We start from the raw sequence: 20263 nt of genomic DNA on the forward strand, positions 1-20263 counted from the left end.
CCCACTATCGTACCTGCTTCCACCACCTCCTATGGCAGCGAATTCCAGACACTCTCTACCCTATGCGTAAAAAACTTGCCCCGCACATCACCTTTATAGTTTTCTCCTCTCACCTTCAATCTATGTCCCCTAGTAATTGACTCTTCCACCCTGGGAAAAAGCTTCTGACTGTATACTCTGTCCATGCCACTCATAATTTTGTAAACTTCTATCAAGTCGCCCCTCAATCTCCGTCCTCTAGTTCTAGAGAACAATCCGAGTTTCTCCAAGCTCTCCTCCTAGCTAATAATCTCTAGACCACGCAGCATCCTGGTAAACCTCCTCTGCACCCTCTCCAATGCCTCCATATCCTTCTGGTAATGTGCTGACCAGAATTGCCCGCAATATTCCAAGTGTGGCCTAACAAAGGTTCTGTACAGCTGCAGCATGACTTCCCAGCTTTTATACTCAATACCCCTTCCAATGAAGGCAAGCTTGCCATATGCCTTCCTGACTACCTTATCCACCTGCGTTGCCACTTTCAGTGACCTGTGGACCTGTACACCCAGATCCCTCTGTACATCGATGCACTTAAGGGTTCTGCCATTTATTGTGTAATTCCTGCCTGTATTAGACCTTCCAAAATGCATTACCTCGCATTTGTCCGGATTAAACTCCATCTGCCATTTCTCCACCCAAGTCTCCAACCAATCTATATCCCATTGTACCCTTTGATAATCCTTTTCACTAACTGAAACTCCTCCAAACTTGGTGTCATCTGCAAACCTGCTAATTAACCCAGTTACATTTTCCTCCAAATCATTTATGTATACCACAAACAGCAAAGGTCCCAGCACTGATCCCTGCGGAACTCCACAAGTCACAGCTCTCCACTCAGAAAAACACCCTTCCACTACTACCCTCTGTCTTCTATGAACAATCCAATTCTGTATCCATCCTGCCAGCTCATCTCTGATCCCGTGCGACTTTACATTCTGTACCAGTCTGCCATGAGGGACCTTGTCAAAGGCCTTACTGAAATCCATGTTATATAACATCCACTGCCCTTCCATCTTCGACCATCTTTGTCACTTCCTTGAAAAACTCAATCAAGTTAGTGAGGCACAACCTCCCCTTCACAAAACCATGCTGCCTCTCACTAATATGCCCATTTGCTTCCAAATGGTAGTAAATCCTGTCACGAAGAATCTTCTCCAATAATTTCCCCACCACTGATGTAAGGCTCACCGGCCTGTAATTTCCTGGATTATCCCTGCTACCCTTCTTAAACAATGGAACAACATTGGCCATTCTCCAGTGCTCTGGGACCTCACCCGTAGCCAGTGAGGATACAAAGATTTCTGGCAAGGCCCCAGAAATCTCCTCCCTTGCCTCCCTCAGTACTCTGGGATAGATCCCATCTGGCCTGGGGACCTATCCACCTTAATATTCTTCAAGACGCCTAACACCTCTTTTTTGATCGCAACATGATCCAGGCTATCTATACACTCTTCCCTAGACAAATCGACAGCTAAGTCCTTCTCTTTGGTGAATACTGATGAGAAGTATTCATTCAGTATCTCTCCCATTTCTTCTGGCTCAACACACAGATTCCCACCTCTGTCCCTGAGTGGGCCCACCCTTTCCCTGGCTACCCTCTTGCACCTTACATATGTATAAAAGACCTTGGGATTTTCCTTAATCCTGGTTGCCAGTGACTTTTCATGACCCCTTTTAGCCCTCCTGACTCCATGCTTAAGTTTCTTCCTACTTTCTTTGTATTCTCCATGGGCTTCATCTGTTCCCAGCCTTCTAGCCCTTACAAACGCTTCCCTTTTCTTTTTGACTAATCTCACAATATCCTTCATTATCCAAGGTTCCTGAAACTTGCCATATTTATTCTTCATTCTAGCAGGAACATGCCGGTCCTGAATTCTTATCAATTGACGTTTGAAAGACCCCACATGTCAGTTGTTGATTTGCCCTCAAACATTCGCCTCCAGTCTAGATTCCTCAGTTCCTGCCTAATATTGTTATAATTAGCCTTCCCCCAATTAAGCACCTTAAACCTGAGGACTCATACTTTTCTTATCCACCATTACCTTGAAACTTACTGAATTATGGTCACTTTTCCCAAAATGCTCTCCTACTGAAACTTCAACTACCTGGCTGGGTTCATTCCCTAATACCAGGTCCAATATTGCCCCTTCCCTAGTTGGACTATCTACATATTGTCTTAGGAAGCCCTCCTGGATGAATCTTACAAATTCTGCACCATCCAAACCCCTAGCAATAAGTTATTCCCAGTCAATTTAGGTAAAGTTAAAATCACCCTCTACAACAATCCTATTGCTCTTACATCTTTCCAAAATCTGCCTACAATTGGGAGGCCTATAGTAAACCCCCAACATTGTGACTGCACCCTTCCTATTCCGGAGCTCTACCCATATTGCCTCGCTGCATGAGCCCAACGAGGTATCCTCCTGTTGTACAGCTGTGATATTCCCCTTAACCAACAGTGCAACTTCCCCACCTCTTCTACATCCCTCTCTATCCTGCCTGAAACATCTAAATCCTGGAACGTTTATCTGCCAATCCTGTCCATCCTTCAACCAAGTCTCTGCAATAGCAATAACATCATAGTCCCAAGTACTAATCCAAGCTCTACGCTCATCTGCCTTGCCTGTTATACTTCTCGCATTGAAACAAATGCATTTCAGACCCCCAGTCCCACTGTGTTCAATAACTTCTCCCTGCCTGCCCTTCCTCTTAGTCCTACTGGTCATATTCACTGGTTCCCAGTCCTTTATTTCACTTGCTGACCTATTGCTCTGGTTCCCACCCCCCGCCATACTAGTTTAAACCCTCCCAAGTGACACTAGCAAACCTCGCAGCCAGGATATTGGTGCCCCTCCAGTTTAGATGCAACCCGTCCTTCTTGTACAGGTGCCACAGAAGAGATCCCAATGATCCAGATATCGGAAACCCTCCTTCCTACGTCATCTGTTCAGCCACATGTTCAGCTGCACTATCTTCCTATTTCTAGCCTCACTGGCACGTGGCACAGGGAGTAATCCTGAGATTATAATCCTAGAGGTCCTGTTTTTTAACTTTCTGCCTAACTCCCTGAAATCCCGCTGCAGGACCTCGTCACTCTTCCTGACTATGTCGTTAGTACCAATGTGTACCACAACCTCTGGCAGTTCTCCCTCCCCCTTCAGAATGTCCCATATCCGATCAGAGACATCCTGGACTCTGGCACCAGGGAGGCAACATACCATCCTGATGTCTCTTTCACGACCACAGAAGCGCCTATCTGAGCCCCTGACTATAGAGTCCCCTATGACAATTGCTCTTATGTGCTTTGAACCCCTGCTGAACAAAAGAGACAGCCATGGTGCCACTGCTCTGACCACTGCTGTTGATTTCCCCTGATAGGCCATCCCCCCAACAGTATCCAGAATAGTATACCTGTTAGAGAGGGGGACAGCTACAGGGGATTTCTGCACTGACTGCCTGCCCCTTCTAGCGGTCACCCATCTATCTGTCTGTACCTTGGGTGTGACCATGTCTGTAAAACTCCTGTCAATGACGCTTTCCGCCACCTGAATGCTCCTAAATGCATCCAACTGCTGCTCCAACTGATCCATGCGTCTGTGAGGAGCTGCAATTGGATGCACTTCATGCAGATGTAGTTGTCCAGGACACTTGAAGCGTCACAGATTTCCCACATCCCACAGGTGAAGCACTTGATTCTAAACTCTGACTCCAGTGTTTCCGATATCTTTCCAGCTGCAGGCTCCAGCAGGAGAGTTTAAAGTTGAAAACTGAAACTGTTTCAGAGTTGACAGTTTTTCACCATCCACCAACAATTTAGAGTGTTTAGTTCTATGCTCTGCATCTGTGAGATGTTCCATGGCTCTGGGGCTGGTGTGACTCCTTTACTGTGGATCTGAATCCAGGTTCATCCATTGCTCTGTTTCACCTCTGCCCTCCCTGATCACCTCTCTGCCATTGTTTAACTTCTCCTGACTCAAACAATGGATCTATTTGAGTTAAGTATTTTACTCTTACTCCTGCTGACTGTGTCTAAATGAAGTTTCCACTGCTGCCCATCCCCCAACCATGTGCTGCTGGCTTCCCAGCTTTATCTTCCCACAATATCTTTCATAGTCAGGAATTGTTTTTCCTGCAGTATAGTCCATTTCTCTTCCACTTCTGAGCTTATACTGACCATCAAATTCTGCACCATTTTTACTCCCTAAGGGGAGGTGATGGTGTAGTGGTATTGTTGCTGGACTAGTGATCTAGAGACTTAGGGCAATATCCTGGGGACCCTGGTTCAAATCCTGTCATGGCAGATGGTGGAATTTCAATTAAATTTTAAAAAAAGACTGGAATTAATAATCAAATGATTGTGAAAACCCATCTGATTCATTGATGCCCTTCAAATACAAGTTGTTGCTGTTTCACATCAGCCAATCTGTGCACATTAAGATTCCACAATAAGACTAACTGATTAATCCAGTTTTATTTGGTGCAGTTAAAACACGAATGTTAGTCCCACTGCACCAGGAGAACTCCCCTGTGAACAGGATGCGGAGTTGTTGAGCTCTCCTGAGCTGAGAGTGGAGCTGATTGAGCTGTCGGGCCTGCAGTGTACCTTGAAGAACCGCTGTCTGGGATCTTTCCTCTTAATTCACTGGCTCCCAGCTAAAATTGTTTCTGCAGTAAAATAGTTAACTTTGAATATCAATCCCAATTTAATCTTTGAAATAAAATCTACAACTTCAAATCAGCTGCAGAAAAGAAAGAGAATGCCTGCGTTCATTCTGCATCTTTCACACCCTCAGAACATCCCAAAGTGATTCACAGTCAATGATATGTTTTGGGAGAATGAGGAGAGGAGGAATAAATTAAATGGTACAATTTTAAACAGAGTGACCTGGGAGAGTATGAACACAAATCTTTGAATGTGACAGGACAAATTGATCAAATTGCTTATAAAACGCTAATGGGTATTCAGTTTATTAATGGAGACATGAAGTACAAAAGCAAGGCAGTTATCCTGAAACTTTACAAATCACTGACAATCCTCAGCTGAAATATTGTGTTCAATTTTGAGCACCACACTTTAGGAAAGATGTCAAGGCCTTGGAGAGGGTGTGGGGACAATCTCCCAGCATAGTATCAGGGATGAGGGGTTTCGGTTCTGTGGAGAGACTGGAGAAACTGGGATTGTTCTCTTTAGAGCAGAGAAGGTTAAAGGGTGATTTGATAAAGAGCAGAGATTTTTTAGAAGTTTTCATCTACACAGGGAGAAATTGTTTTCATTGGCAGGATGGTTGGTAACCACAGAACACAGCTTTAAAATAATCGGCAAAGAATCCAGGATGGAGATGAGGAGAGATTATTTTACTCAGTGAGTTCTGATGATCTGGAACACATTGTCTGAATGACTGGTGGAAGCAGATCCACAAGTAACTTTCCAAAGTGATTTGGACTGATCGCTTTGCACTAGTTCGGGGTTCACACATGTGCAGAGCGCACTCAGTGACCACGACAACAGACTCTCTGTCTGTTGGTTCAGGGGCTTGAGTAGAACTTTCCACTATTAAACTGATCATTCATTGTACATTAGGCCACATCTACAATCTTGTCTCTCACATTTCCAGTGAAGAGGAGCATCTGTGGATGGAATGAAGGATCACTTCAAGAAGCTCTTCACTGTCTGACGTTATTTTCTCTCTCGAAAGTCAGTTATATATCTCATTTCTTGGGGTCTCATGTCAATAACTTATTCAATTGTCCATTAGCAAGGGACAGATATTCAAGGTAACCCCTCCTATTTCCATTGGAAGTTCATGAAGTCTTTTGTGGCTCATCACTTGCTGGGACATCCTATTTACCCTTTACTCAGACAGTTGATTTACATATGGGTCATGAGATCCCCCACCCGATCAAGCTTGTCTTGTTTCAGGGTCTGTGCCAGACATGTCTTTGGCAGAGAAACAGGCCTCACTGTCCTGTATTTCTCAACCCAGGACGCTTTCTTCACGAGAGACAAACAGTTATTCAATAAATTTCTGAACATTTTATAAGGTTACTGGACAGAGATTTCTCACACCTTGAGAAGGGAATATCCTAATTGACTTCCCACAACTGATTTCTAACTAACCTTGTTATTTCTAAGGTATCAGTTTGTTTTCCTAATTTCTTGATGACAAACCATAGATAACGTATTAAAGCTACTAGAATGATCAGAATCAGCAACACAAACCCTTGAGCTGCCACCAAGAATAAATGTCAAAACTTTTCCACTAAAATGTGAGAACTATCGACTTAGATTCATCCTCCCCATCTGCCGATCATCTCACACAATCTAAATTATTGGCATGTTGTAATTACATCTGGTTCAAACAAAAGTTCATGCACGGACTTTAAAGATTCTCCAGCTCTCTGTTCACCTGCATCCACCTTGTGGACGTTTTCTCACTGATTCTAGGCCTTCTTCAACTTGATCTGTCCTTTCTGACCCTCTTTAGAAATCCTATTGAGGATATACTAGTCATCCCAGTCACACTCGTCACCAATCCCCAGGATATCTCTCATCCCAAGGATATCTCTCACCCCCGGCCCCCCTGTTTTCTCTGTGAGACTATCTTATCAGTCACTCCCTGTAATGTGTCAATGCCATTGTATACTCCTGGCTTCACTGAGGAACTTCTCCATTTACTTTTAACTAAGACTGTTGTTTCTCAAGCCTATGATCTCGACCAGTGTGATCCCACTCCTAACTTGTAAGATTTAGGTTCGGGAATCACAGATTACTCGAAAAGAGGATCGAGCTCAGAAGAGATTTTAAAGTAGTTTATTGAGAAGCAACAGTTTAAATATGATGCGTTAGCTAAATAGACAGGAAAAAACATGACCCATGACAGGTGAGAACGGTTTACCGGTCCCAAAGGACAATGGATGGATGACACAGAGTGAGTGCTGATCTCTATAGCTGGTGGTGACAGTCTCCTCTGAACGGTTAACTGGTGTGTGCCACAGTGTGGGTATTGGGCTGAAGCCAGTGTGGATCACGTCAATATCTCTGTGCTCTCGAAAGCCTGTTTTCAGCAGTTGGTTTACGTTTGCGTCATGACTTCCAATCATATCAGGGTTAGAAATGTCTTGTCTCAGGGCCTGTGCTAGAGACATGTCCTTGGCAGAGATAACAGCCCCGTCCTGTGTTTGTCAGCCAGCAAGCTACTATGGAAGCTTTCTTCATAACAGAAAGAGTGAGCTACTTCTGCAATATTCCATAAATTTCTAAAGATTTTATTAAGTAATTAGACAGCGATTTCTTACAGTCCATTAGTTGGATTGAACTTGTCTCCACTCCTGTGCCGAGGGGATTTCTGTACCAGGCGGGAGGGGTAATATTTGGGAACTCTCAATTCTCCACCAATTCCCATTCCCCTTCTTTCTGATGGATAATGGAGGTGTCACTGTGAATAACGTACAAGTCAGTAAGAATTGTCAGCAAGGATTAATCAGCACTTTCTAATTGGAGATGTTAATCAGTGGAACCTCTCAGATACTAAATTGTAGAGTTCGTACCAAAGATCAATTTAGGATTGAAGAAAAAGTTCAGAATCTTGTTGTAAGCTCATTTCTGATGAGAGTTCCTGAATTATGGGGAAAGATCAGAGGCAGCGGTTCTTAAAGGGTCACTGCAGCCCCAAGAACACAATCAGATATAGATCCAGAATATTAAACTCCAGCCCAGTTACAGCGATTATTAACATCAGCAGAAACAAACCCCAACTGTCAGAATGAACATGGTTCAGTCCTGGATGTGATTAACAGAAGCAATCACAGCAGAATCCATTCCCCAGATACCAACTCCGTCCCTCTCTCTGAAAACAGGCTGAGATTAAACCAGTCTGTTCAAAACCTTGGTGTTACATTTGATCTTGAGATGAGCTTCTGACCTCATATCTTTGCCATCGCTAAGATCGCCTGTTTCCACCTCCGTAATATCACCCGACCTCATCCTATCTCAGTGCATCTGCTGCTGAAACCCTCATCGCTGCCATTGCTACCTCCAGACTCAACTATTCCAACACATTCCTGGCTGGTCACCCAAATTCGACCCTCCATAAACTTGAAGTCATCCAAAAGTTTGCTGTCTTTGTCTTCACTCACAGCGAGGTCCGTTCCTGTAACAGCCCTCTGCTTCCTGACCTGTCATGGCTCCTGGTCAAGCAACAACTCAATTTTGAAATTTTCATCCTTGTGAACTCGCTGGTGTTTCAGCAGGTGGGATGACCGAGTGAATCCCTTCCCACACTCAGAGCAGGTGAACGGCTTCTCCCCGGTGTGAACTCGCTGGTGTGTCCGCAGTGCTGATGACTGAGTGAAGTTGTTTCCACACTCGGAGCAGGTAAATGGCCTCTCCCCGGTGTGAACTCGCTGGTGTGCACTGAGGTTGGATGAAGACCTGAATCTCTTTCCACAGGAAATACAGCTGAATGGCCTCTCCCCAGTGTGAATTCGCTGGTGCTTCAGTAGATCAGAGGACCCAGTGAATCCTTTCCCACATTCAGGGCAGGTGAATGGTCTCTCCCCAGTATGAACTGGCTGGTGTCTTAGTAGGCTGGATAACTGTGTGAATTGCTTCCCACACTCGGAGCAGGTGAACGGTCTCTCTCCAGTGTGTAATCGCTGGTGTGCTAGCAGTTGGGATGATTGAGTGAATCCCTTACCACACTCAGGGCAGGTGAACGGCCTCTCCCCAGTGTGACTGCGTCGATGGGTTTCCAGATGGGAAGGACAATCAAATCCTTTCCCACAGTCACCACATTTCCACGGTTTCTCCATGGTGCATGTGTCCCTGTGTCTCTCCAGGTTAGATGACCGGTTGAAGCCTCGTCCACACAAAGAACACGTGTACAGTTTCTCCCCACTGTGAATGGTGTGGTGTTATTTCAGGCTTTATAACTGGTTAAAGCTCTTTCCACAGTCAGTTCACTACAACACTCTCACTCAGGGTGTGTGTGTCTTGGTGCTTTTCCAGTCACACTGATGTTTGAAATCTTATCCCACAGACAGAACAACAAACATTTCTCCTTCCACATTCAAAGGCTGATGATATTCAGGTCCTGATGCATTGAGTGACTCTGTCAGATCTTGATGTGAAGTTTGGATTGAGTTTCCTGTCAGCAATTCCTCTCCTTCTAATACCCTGTAAAAGGAGTTTACAAAAGTCATCACTGTCAGTACAGGATAGACATTCTAGTTTCTATGGAACATTTTTTCCTCTCTTGTTCGTCCAAAGCTGCAAATCCCCATCCCATACACTCTCCCTCCTCCCTGTGAGAGATTTGGATAATTCTTTCTGTATCTTTTTAACAAATTTGTACAACTGGAGATGACAATATGTCTGATCATTCACTTCAGTCATTACTCATGACAAAACATGAATCTGAAACTCCCTGACCGACCATACTGTGTGGAGATTTAATGAGTGATCATGAAGGTGGTTTCTCCAAACGTCCCAAGGTTTCCTTCCTTCTCTCCCTCTCTAACTGAGTTAAACCAGGGATCAGTCTCATGGCCCATTCTGGTTGCTGCTTCTCTTCCTGATTACTAATTAACCCCAATTAATCACTGAGAAGACTGAAGACACTTTTCAGTCCCTGCTCCGATCTCCATTCCCTAGAAACCAACTCCATCCCTCTCCCTGGGAACAGTCTGAGATTAAACCAGTCTGTTCACAACCTCGATGTTATATTTGACCTCGAGATGAGCTTCTGACCTCACATCTGTGTCATCACTCTGATCGCCTGTTTCCATCTCCATAATATCACCCAACCTCACCCTGTCTTAGTGCATCTGCTGCTGAAACCCCCATCGCTGCCATTGTTACCTCCAAACTTAACTATTCCTGGCTGGTCTTCCATATTCTACCCTCCGAAAACTTGAAGCTATCCAAATATCTGCTATCTGTGTCTTCACTCACAGCGAGGCCCATTCCCCTAATACCCCTCTGCTTCCTGACTTGTCTTGCCTCCTGGTCAAGCAGCAACTTGATTTTAAAATTCTCATTCTTATTTTCAAATCCTTCCATGGCCTCATTCCTTCCTTTCTCTGAAATCTCCTCCTGCTCCACAAGCCTCGAAGAAATCTGCACTGCTCTAAATGTGGCATTTTGTACATTCCCAGTTTTAATCGCTCCACCATTACTGACCATACCTTCAATATCCTCGAAACCAAGTTCTAAAATTCTCTCCTTACACCTCTCCCTCTGTCAAACACATTGTCCTCCTTTAAGACAATTGAGAATTATAAAAAGAGACCTTATGTCAAAACGTTTTATCTTGTATTCATCAGGATAGAAGCAAGAATACCAGATTTCAAAGATTATCAATTAGGCTCGTAATGTAGCCCACTTACACACGCTAGAAGCTACATATATTCATAAACAGGGACCTGTCCTCTGCAGGCATAAAGAACATGTCTAGGCATGGAGCCTTTTGTTAAATTAAACAAAAGCACAGGGTATGATAGCTCCCTGCTGTATTCTCCATGGCAACGACCAGAGCTGACTGGACAGCCAATCAGCACCCTTGTCTCATGCAGTATAAATTGTTGTTCCCTTTGAAATTTGGTATTCGTGTCTCTCCTGATAAGTGTAAATCGAAAAGCTTTGACAGCTTGTCCCTTTTTTCAGTAATGCTCAAGTTCTGTACAACCAAGCGACTTTTTAAGACTCTCCTTAGAGCTCTTTGCCCAAGCTTTTGGTCACCTGCCCTAATATCTCTTTATGTGTCTGGGTGTCACACTTTGTTTTATAATTTCCCTGTGAAGGTCACTGGGATGATTTATGATGTTAATAGAAGTTGTTGTTGTTTCTGACTGTTACCCTGATCTCCTGTTTTACAACAACCCATTGATTTCACACCAAACTCTATCTATGATTTATTGTCCCTCCTGCGGGTTGTGCATCCGGGTCTGCAGCCTCCGTAAAAATGGCGGCCACGCATGCTCCCTCTTGGACATTGCACCTCACAAAGATGGCGCCCGCACATGCGCTCTGATGCTCATTCCCCCTAAAAAGATGGCGGCCATTACCTCGGGCCTATTTCTGGAAATAGGCCTCAGCCACCGTCCCACTTCGTGAAACGCGGGACCGATGGCTCCTTATCGAGGGTTCTTGTGCAGACACCGTGAGTTTATGAAGCCTCCTAATCCACCCGCCGGCCCTATCTCTGATCATGGATGTATTTGGCTCTGGATCCTCACTCGGTGTTTCCTAAACTCGCATTTTAAATCCGCTCTCTCACCGCCTGTCTCCTTGGACTGTGCATGCTCCAACTCACAATGATTGACGGCAGGCCTGAACCAATAAGAAGGGGCGGCTGGTCGTCCGACCAATCGGAATGAAGGGGCGGGGCCAGGCAGGAAGTAAAGCATGCGCAGTTCCGCTCCTGGATGGGGATGAAGGCGGTCGGGTTGAAAGTCCAGCGCAGGAGAAAGGGCCGAGTGCAGGAGAGGAATGCAGCTGGAGGGTGGACTGGGAGGGTTCACAAACACCCGGTGTAGGACTCCAAACCCGGATTAGAAACTCCCGGAGCCCAGTTTACACCGAGTGTTTGGAAACTCCTTTTACTGGGATTTAGAAAGATTTACACACAGCAAACTCAAACCCAGAGAAATGTTTGTCTCTTAATTTCTATCCTGGACCGACAGGGATGGATTTTTTCATAATCTCCTTTTTGCAAGGTATTAAAAGGGAAGGCTTTTCAAAATCAAATCAAACATCATATCAAGATCTGAAAGAGATACTCAATTCATCAGGACCTAAATCTGTTTCTTATTCATTCACGGGATAAGGGCTTCGCTGGCTGGGCCGGTATTTATTGCCCATCCCTCGTTGCCGTTGAGAAGGTGGTGGTGAGCTGCCTTCTTGAACCGCTGCAGTCCATGTAGTGTAGGTACACCCACTGTGCTATTAAGATTTTTACCCAGCAACAGTGAAGGAATGGTGATATATTTCCAAGTCAGGATGGTGAATGACTTGGAGGGGAACTTCCAGGTGGTGGTGTTCCCATCTACCTGCTGCCCTTGTCCTTCTAGATGGTGATAGTTGTGAGTTTGGAAGGTGCTGTCGAAGGAGCCTTGGTGAATTCCTGCAGTGCATCGTGTGGATGGGTGCCAATCAAGTAGGCTGCTTTGTCCTGCATGGTGTCAAGTTTCTTGAGTGTTGTGGGGACTGCACTCATCCAAGCGAGTGGGAGCATTCCATCACATTCTTGACTTGTGCCTTGTAGGTGGTGGACAGGCTTTGGGGAGTCAGGAGGTGAGTTACTTGTCGCACGATTCCAAGCCTCTAGCCTGCATTTTGGAAACTCCTTTTACCTCGGAAGACTACAGTCATTCTCCAGTTAAGTCGTACTCTGCTGTTTTCTTAGTCCTTCTTCCTGCCAAAGTAAACAACTTCACATTTTCCCACATTATGCTCCATCTGACATATTTTTGCCCACTCACTCAACTTATCTATATTTGTCTCAGACTCCTTACATGTGACTCCAGACACACAATTGTGGTTGAATCTTAAATACCCTGTGAACAAGGGCAATTAGGGATGGGCAATAAATGCTAGCTTAACAATGCCCACATCCCATGAATGACTGAAAAAAAGTGGTGTCTGGGAAAGATGTTGGGCAATGGGAGGGACAGGGGCAGGACAGGCAGAAGGCCCTCATTCCCTTATGGAACCATGCTGATTCTCTCTCGAGCGCTGACTAATTGTGTAAATAGAGGAAAAGCCATCCAAACACATCCATGTTCTCTTATTTCTGTTCATTTGTCAGCTTCTGCATTCTCCAATCGGAAATGGAACAAAAGCTGAGCCAAGTTGGCGACATAATTTTGTTCTGGTATTTGTCTCTCCTGAGGAGTCTGTCACTCTCGTTGTATACGTGTGTGTGTTCCTCTGATTCTGAGGGGGTGAACACGTTTTTAACAGCACAAACTTTATTCACATTAGTTGTGCAGCTTCATATTAAAATGTTACAGAGAAATATCAGGATGAAAGATGCAAGAGGAGTTTGTCCCTTTCTCTGTATGGACTACAACAACAACTTATATTTACATACAAACATATGAAATAGGATCAGAATTAGACTATTCAGCCCATCGTACCTGCTCTGCCATTCAGCAAGATCAGGGCTGATCTGTCTGTATCACTGATTCCACATTCCCATCTATCCCCGATAACCTTTGATTCCCTAGCCTAACAAGAATCTATCTACCTCTGCCTCAAAAATATTCAATGACCCCACTTCCACCGCCTTCTGAAGCAGAGGGTTCCAAAGTCACACGACCTTATGAGAAAAAATATTCCCCTCATCTCTGTCATAAAATGGCGACCCCTAATTTTAAAACAATGCCTCCTAGTCCTGGACTTACCCACAAAGGGAAACATCCTTTCCACGTCCACTTTGTCAATGCCATTCAGGATCTTATATACTTCAATCAAGTCACCCCTCACTCTTCTAAACTCCAGTGGAAACAAGCCCAGCCTGTCCAGCCCATCCTCATAAGACAATCCACTTATTCCAGGTATGAACCTAGTAAAACTCCTCTGAACTGCGTCCAACAAATTCACAGCCTTCCTTAAATAAGGAAACCAAAACTGCAAACAGTATTAGAGGTGCGGTCTCACCAATGCCCTGTATAACTGAAGCATAACCGCTTACTTTTATGTTCAATCCTTTTGTCTTAAAGGATAGCATTCCATTAGCCTTCTTGATTACATGTTGTACCTGAATACTAACTTTTTGTGACTCATGCACTAGAACACCTAGATCCCCGTGCACCTCGGAATGCTGCAGTCACTCTACGTTTAAGTAATACTCTGTTTTTTTCTTCCTGCCAAAGTGAACAGCTTCACATTTTCCCACATTATATTCCATCTGCCATATTTTTGCCCATTCACTCAACTTATCTATATCTGTCTGCAAACTCTTTACATCTTCTTCACAACATACTTTCCTACCTATCCTTCTGTCATCTTCAAATTTACCTACCATGCCTTCATTCCCCTCATCTAAGTAAATTATAAAAAATCAAGGCCCCAGCACACTCCTGCAGGACTCCACTCATCACATCCTGCCAATCAGGCAAAGACCCATTCTGCCAGCCAGCCAATCTTCTGTCCAGGCTAATATGTTACCCTCCACCCCATGAGCTCTTATTCTCTGAAATAACCTTTGACGTGGCACCTTACCCAATGCTTTCTTGAAGTCCAAGTACAGTACATGCCGAAATATTTGTTAATTTCGTCCGCCATCTCCTTATTATCTACTATGAATTCCCCATTCTCACTCTCTGGTGGACCAACACTCTTTTCCTGTTTAAATACCTGTAGAAAATTTTGCTGTCCATTTTTACATTTCTAGCTACCTTCCTCTCATACACTGAATTCTTTCTCCTGATTAATCTTTTTGTCATTTTCTGCTGTTTTTGTTTTGAGATTCTGACCAATCATCTGACCTGCCACTGAGCGTTGCATAGTGATATGCTTTTTCCTTAAGTTTGATGTTTCCCCTAACTTATTTAGTTAACCATGGATGGTTGTCCGCCGTTTAGAATTTTTCTTTTCAGTGGGAATGAACTTATCCTGAGTATTCTGAAATATCCCCTTAAATACCTGCCGCAGCTTCTCTATTAATCAAGCCTCATATCCCAGTTCACTTCAGCCAGCTCAGATTTCATGCCCACAAAGTTGCCCTTCTTAGATCCATCTTCTTCCTTTCAAACTGCATGTAAAATTCATTCATATTGTGGTCGCTGCTACCTAGGGATACCTTTACCTTGAGGTCATTAATAAATCCTGTCACATTACACAATACCAAGTCTATTTTATCCTGCTCTCTAGTTGGTTCCAGAATGTGCTGCTCTACAAAAGCATTCTATGAATTCCTCATCCAGGCTACTACTGTCAATCTGATTTTTCCAGTTTATACATAGATTAAAATCACCCATGATTATTTTTGTCCCTTTTTCACAAGCACCCAATATTCCTTCCTTATACTTTGCATACATTTGAGTTCCGTTAGGGGGCCAGTAGACCACACTCACTCGTGACTTCTTTCCCCTGGTATTCCTGATCTCCACCCAAACTGATTCCACATCCTGATCCCCCGAACCAAGGTAATCTCTAACTATTGCACAAGTGCCATCCCTGATTAACAGTGCTACCCCTCCACCTTTACCTAGCTTCCTATTTAACAGTGCTACCCCTCCACCTTTACCTAGCTTTCTATTTAGCAGTGCTATCCCTCCACCTTTACCTAGCTTCCTATTTAACAGTGCTACCCCTCCACCTTTACCTAGCTTCCTATTTAACAGTGCTATCCCTCCACCCTTACCTAGCTTCCTATCTAACAGTGCTACCCCTCTACCTTTACCTAGCTTCCTATTTAACAGTGCTATCCCTCCACCTTTACCTAGCTTCCTATTTAACAGTGCTATCCCTCCACCTTTACCTAGCTTCCTATTTAACAGTGCTACCCCTCCACCTTTACCTAGCTTCCTATTTAACAGTGCTATCCCTCCACCTTTACCTAGCTTCCTATTTAACAGTGCTATCCCTCCACCTTTACCTAGCTTCCTATTTAATAGTGCTACCCCTCCACCTTTACCTAGCTTCCTATTTAACAGTGCTATCCCTCCACCTTTACCTAGTTTCCTATTTAACAGTGCTATCCCTCCACCTTTACCTAGCTTCCTATTTAACAGTGCTATCCCTCCACCTTTACCTAGCTTCCTATTTAACAGTGCTATCCCTCCACCTTTACCTAGCTTCCTATTCTTCTTGAAGGTCATATATCCCTCAATATTCAGGACCCAACCCTTGTCATCTTGCAGACAGGTCTCCATAATGGCTATTAGATCATATTTATTTACTTCAATGTGCGCTATCAATTAATTTACTTTGTTATGAATGCTACAAGCATTCAGATACAGAGCCTTTAGTTTTGTCCTTTTGTTATCTTTGTAACATCTAGCTTTGGTTCTTTGCTCATTCTTAGGTTTTTTCTCTGTCTCTTCCTGCCATTCTCCCACCCTCAATTCCACATTACTATTTTCCTCTGTTACCTCTAATCTTTGACATACTCACATTTGATCCCTTGCCCCCACTATTTAGTTTAAAACTCTCTTTATTTCCCTAGTTAAGCGGCTCGCTAGACCATCAGTTGCAGCACGGTTCTGGTGTAGACCATCACAATAGTACAGCTCCCACTTTCCCCAATATTGGTGCCAGTGCCCCACAAGCCAGAACCCACTTCTCCCAAACTAGTCTTTGAGCCACATGTTCATCTTTCTAATTTTATTAACACAATGCCAATCTGCACACAGCTCAAGTAATAATCAAGGAATTATAACCTTTGAGGTTCTGCTTTTCAATTTAGTACGTGACTCCTTATGCCTGCTAAGCAGAATTCTTTCCTACTTCTACCTGTACCACCAGGACAACTGGACCTTCCCCCTCCCAACACAGGTTCCTCTCCAGCTCTGAGCAGATGCCCCAAAACCTGGCACTGGGCAAGCAACAAAGCTGCCTGGACTCTCGCTCTTTGCTACAGAGAACAGTGTCAATCCCCCTCACTATACTGTCCCCTGCATCCCTTTTTAATCCCCCACCCCCCACTTGAATGGCTTCTTGTACCATGGCGCCATGGTCAGTTTGCTCATTCACCCCCCAGTCCCCGGTCTCATCCAAACAAGCTGCAAGAACCTCAAACCTCTTGGGAAATTGCAGAGGCTGACACTCTTGCACTCTGGGTCCCCTTACCTGCCTCACTCATTATCACACCCTCCTGTCCCTGACCACTGACTAAATCAATAATAATATCCTAAGTGGTGTGACTGCCTCCTGGTACAAGGCAGCCAGGTAACTTTCCCCCATCCTGATGTGTGACAGATCCTGCAGCTCAGCCTCCAGCTCAACGGCTCTCAGCCGAAGTTCCTCAAGCCACAACCACTTACTGCTGACGTGTTTGCCCTGGATCACAATGTTATCCAGGAGCACCCACATGCTGCAGCCTTCACACATCACCTGTCCTGCCACACTTGATGTGTTTCAAATAATTACTTAATTGTATTATTCATTATTTATGTTGCTTTTTAATATATTTTATTAAATTTATCTCCAATTTGTATACTATTTTAAATCTTAAGAATTGAATGGATCTTAACCACTCACCAGATACTCATGAATCAGCTAGCTCCTTTCCCTGTAGTAGAGCAAGAACCAATTCCTATAGCATGAAAAAGATAGTAAAGGAAATGAACACCACCTTCTCCTTCACCGAACTCCCCCTCACTAAACTCCAAATATGCACTCCGTTTCCTCACCTGCATGCATTTGCACCAAAGAGGTCTGTATTTATAGCCAACTGACCTGGGGCTAGAGTAATCAGATTCAACCAGTTAGCTAATTAACTACTCAGTTCTCACAGCAGAGAATGAGTCTAAGCCACAGAAAAATAACTTTGCCAGCTTACACAGAATTTTCCAGTTACTGCTAATGGAGTAAAAGTTATTGGAGGTAGGCAGGAATGTGGAGTTGAGGCCACAATCAGATCAGCCATGATCTTAGTGATTGGCTGAGCAGACTCAAGGTGTCGAATGGCCTACTCCTGCTCTTAATTTGCATGTTTAATACAGCATGTTTAACACAAAGCTGATTTATTTGAATTTATTCAGAATATTAACCAGAAAAATTTAGCTGCAGTTAATCAACATCAGCAGAAACAGATCCCAATGAACATGGTTAAGTCCTGGATGTGACTAACAGCAAAATCCAATCACTGTATTTACTTGTGAACACGCTGGTGTGTTAGCAGATGGGATGACTGAGCGAATCCCTTCCCACACTCGGAGCATGTGAACGGTTTCTCCCCAGTGTGAACTCGCTGATGTGTCAGCAGGTAGGATGACTGAGTGAATCCCTTCCCACATTCGGAGCAGGTGAACGGCCTCTCCCCAGTGTGAACTCGCTGGTGTACCAGCAGAATGGAGGACTGAGTGAACCCCTTCCCACACTTGGAGCAGGTGAACGGTCTCTCTCCAGTGTGAACTCGCTGGTGTACAATAAGGTTAGATGATCGCTTGAACCCAGTCCCACAGTGAGAGCACCGAAATGGTCTTTCATCACTGTGAACATGTTGATGGGACATCAGTTCCCCGGAACTTCTAAAGCACTTCCCGCAGTCTGGGCATTTAAAAGGTCTCTCGTCAGTGTGAACACGTTGATGCGACATCAGGTCTCTGGAACTTTTATAGCACTTCCCGCAGTCTGGACATTTAAAAGGTCTCTCCCCACTGTGCGCTCGCTGATGTTTCAGCAAGTGGGATGACTGAGTGAACCTCTTTCCACACGTTGAGCAGGTGAACAGCCTCTGCCCAGTGTGAATTCGCAGATGATTTAGCAGGTTGGATGAATTAATGAATCCCTTGCCACAGTCAGGGCAGGTGAATGGCCTCTTCCCAGTGTGAACTCGCTGGTGTGTCAGCAGGTGGGAGGAGGTGGTGAATCCCTTCCCACACTCAGAGCAGATGAATGGTCTCTCCCCAGTGTGACTACGCCGATGTGTTTCCAGCACAGATGGGTAATTGAATCCTTTACCACAGTCCCCACATTTCCACGGTTTCTCACCAGTGTGACTGCAGTTATGTTCTGACAGGTCAGATGATCGGCTGAAGCCTCGTCCACACACAGAACACATGTAAGCTTTCTCTCCACTGTGAATAGTGCTTTTTTCTTCCATGTTCAAAATCCAATGATATTCAGGTTACAATAAACTGGGCGACTCTGTCTGGTCCTATTGTGCTGTTTGGTTTCAGTTTCCGGACTGCAAATCCTCCTCTTCTAATACCCTGTGAAATTGATTTAAAACAGAAAACAGGGCGTGAGAGAGAACCCACAAAAACACAAATACAGGTTGTGAAATTGAGCTGAATGAATCTGGGAATTTGTGGGGCCGGCACGAGGAAAAAGTGACCATGAAAACTGCTGGATTATCATAAAAACCCAACTGATTCACTAATGTCCTTCAGGGAAGGGAACCTGCCACCCAGCCTGGACCTCTGGCCTCAATGGAAGAAGTGTGAAATAGAGAGAGAAAGAGAGAGCGACAGGGAGTAGAGCCATGGGGTAAAGCAGCGGGCTTTTATATATCGACAACTCGACCAGAACTTTTGACAGGATCACCTGAACCCTCAACCTCCAACCAAACCCTGGAAGGGCCAGGGGAGCAGATGTATGTGACACAGCATCATCTCCAAGTCAGACACCGTCCTGACTTGTCTGACATCCAATACTGGGTGAGCAGAAATTTCCTCCATTTAAATATTGGGAAGATTGAAGCCATTGTCTTCAGTCCCCACTGCAAACTCCACTCCCTGCTCACCGATTCCATCCCTCTCCCCGGCAATTGTCTGAGACTGAACCAGAATGTTCACAACCATGGTGAAATATTTCACCCCAAGGTGAGCTTCCAACCACATATCCACATCATCACCAAGACCGCCTATTTCCACCTCAGTAACATTGCCCAAATCCAGCCCAGTCTCAGCTCATCTGCTGCTGAAACTCTCATCCATTCCTTTGTTCCCTCCAGTACGGACCTGACATCGACAAAAAGGCCGCAGCCGCCAAATCGGTGCAAACGCGGAACCGGAAACTCCTTATTCGCGGTTTGAGGCCGACAGCAAATATTTGTGCAGCTTCCCCGCCCGCTCCCGGGCTCCATTCTCCCTCCCCCACCCGCTGCCGATGTCACCCGACACCGACCGCCCTGCCCTGCAGCACTGGACTGCGCATGCTCCATTTAGAGCTTGGCACTGCGCATGTGCCAGGGAAGGCCGGTGTTGCGCATGCTCCAGTTACTGCCTGGGACTGCGCCTGCTCGAGGGACTCCCGCAGTGAGGATAGAGCATATTCTGCGTCTCGGTCAATGCTGGGTAACGGCAGCGCCATTGAGGAGCGATATTGTTGAATTTCAGAATCATATTCTGAGGTCCGATTATGATTGCAGCCATAGATATAAAATTCTTAACTCAATATATACAACAACCAAGTGCACGGGAGGGGAATCTTTCCCTGGTCCCTACATGAGAGAGAAAGAGGGAAATGTGACAGTGCCAATCGGCTGAATGTGGAGAAACCATTTCCTCTGGTAGGGAATCGAGAACAAGGGGACACCATCTTAAAGTTCGA

General features: G+C 44.8%; 1 protein-coding gene across 1 annotated transcript; it reads right to left on the reverse strand.

The window, feature by feature from the left end:
- Positions 1 to 4985: 4985 nt before the first annotated feature.
- On the reverse strand, positions 4986 to 19806 carry LOC121273886 (zinc finger protein 420-like). The gene is made up of 3 exons (XM_041181035.1): positions 19672 to 19806; positions 17863 to 18921; positions 4986 to 8935 (listed from the first exon to the last, which is right to left on the reverse strand). The coding sequence occupies exons 2-3, from the start codon at positions 18810 to 18812 to the stop codon at positions 8218 to 8220; spliced, it is 1668 nt and encodes a 555-aa protein (XP_041036969.1). The 5' UTR covers positions 18813 to 18921; positions 19672 to 19806; the 3' UTR covers positions 4986 to 8217.
- Positions 19807 to 20263: the final 457 nt, after the last annotated feature.

Source organism: Carcharodon carcharias (genome assembly GCF_017639515.1).
Source record: "Carcharodon carcharias isolate sCarCar2 chromosome 27 unlocalized genomic scaffold, sCarCar2.pri SUPER_27_unloc_2, whole genome shotgun sequence".
In the NCBI taxonomy this organism is placed as follows: domain Eukaryota; kingdom Metazoa; phylum Chordata; class Chondrichthyes; order Lamniformes; family Lamnidae; genus Carcharodon; species Carcharodon carcharias.

What these genes read in the sequence shown, in the direction of transcription:
- LOC121273886 (XM_041181035.1), bottom strand. Translation starts at nt 18,812, where the DNA reads ATGGAAGAAAAAAGCACTATTCACAGTGGAGAGAAAGCTTACATGTGT. An exon ending in ACACACCAGCGTGTTCACAA is followed by an intron (nt 8,936 to 17,862) that starts GTAAATACAGTG and finishes CACCATTCACAG; the next exon opens with TGGGGAGAAACTGTACACGT.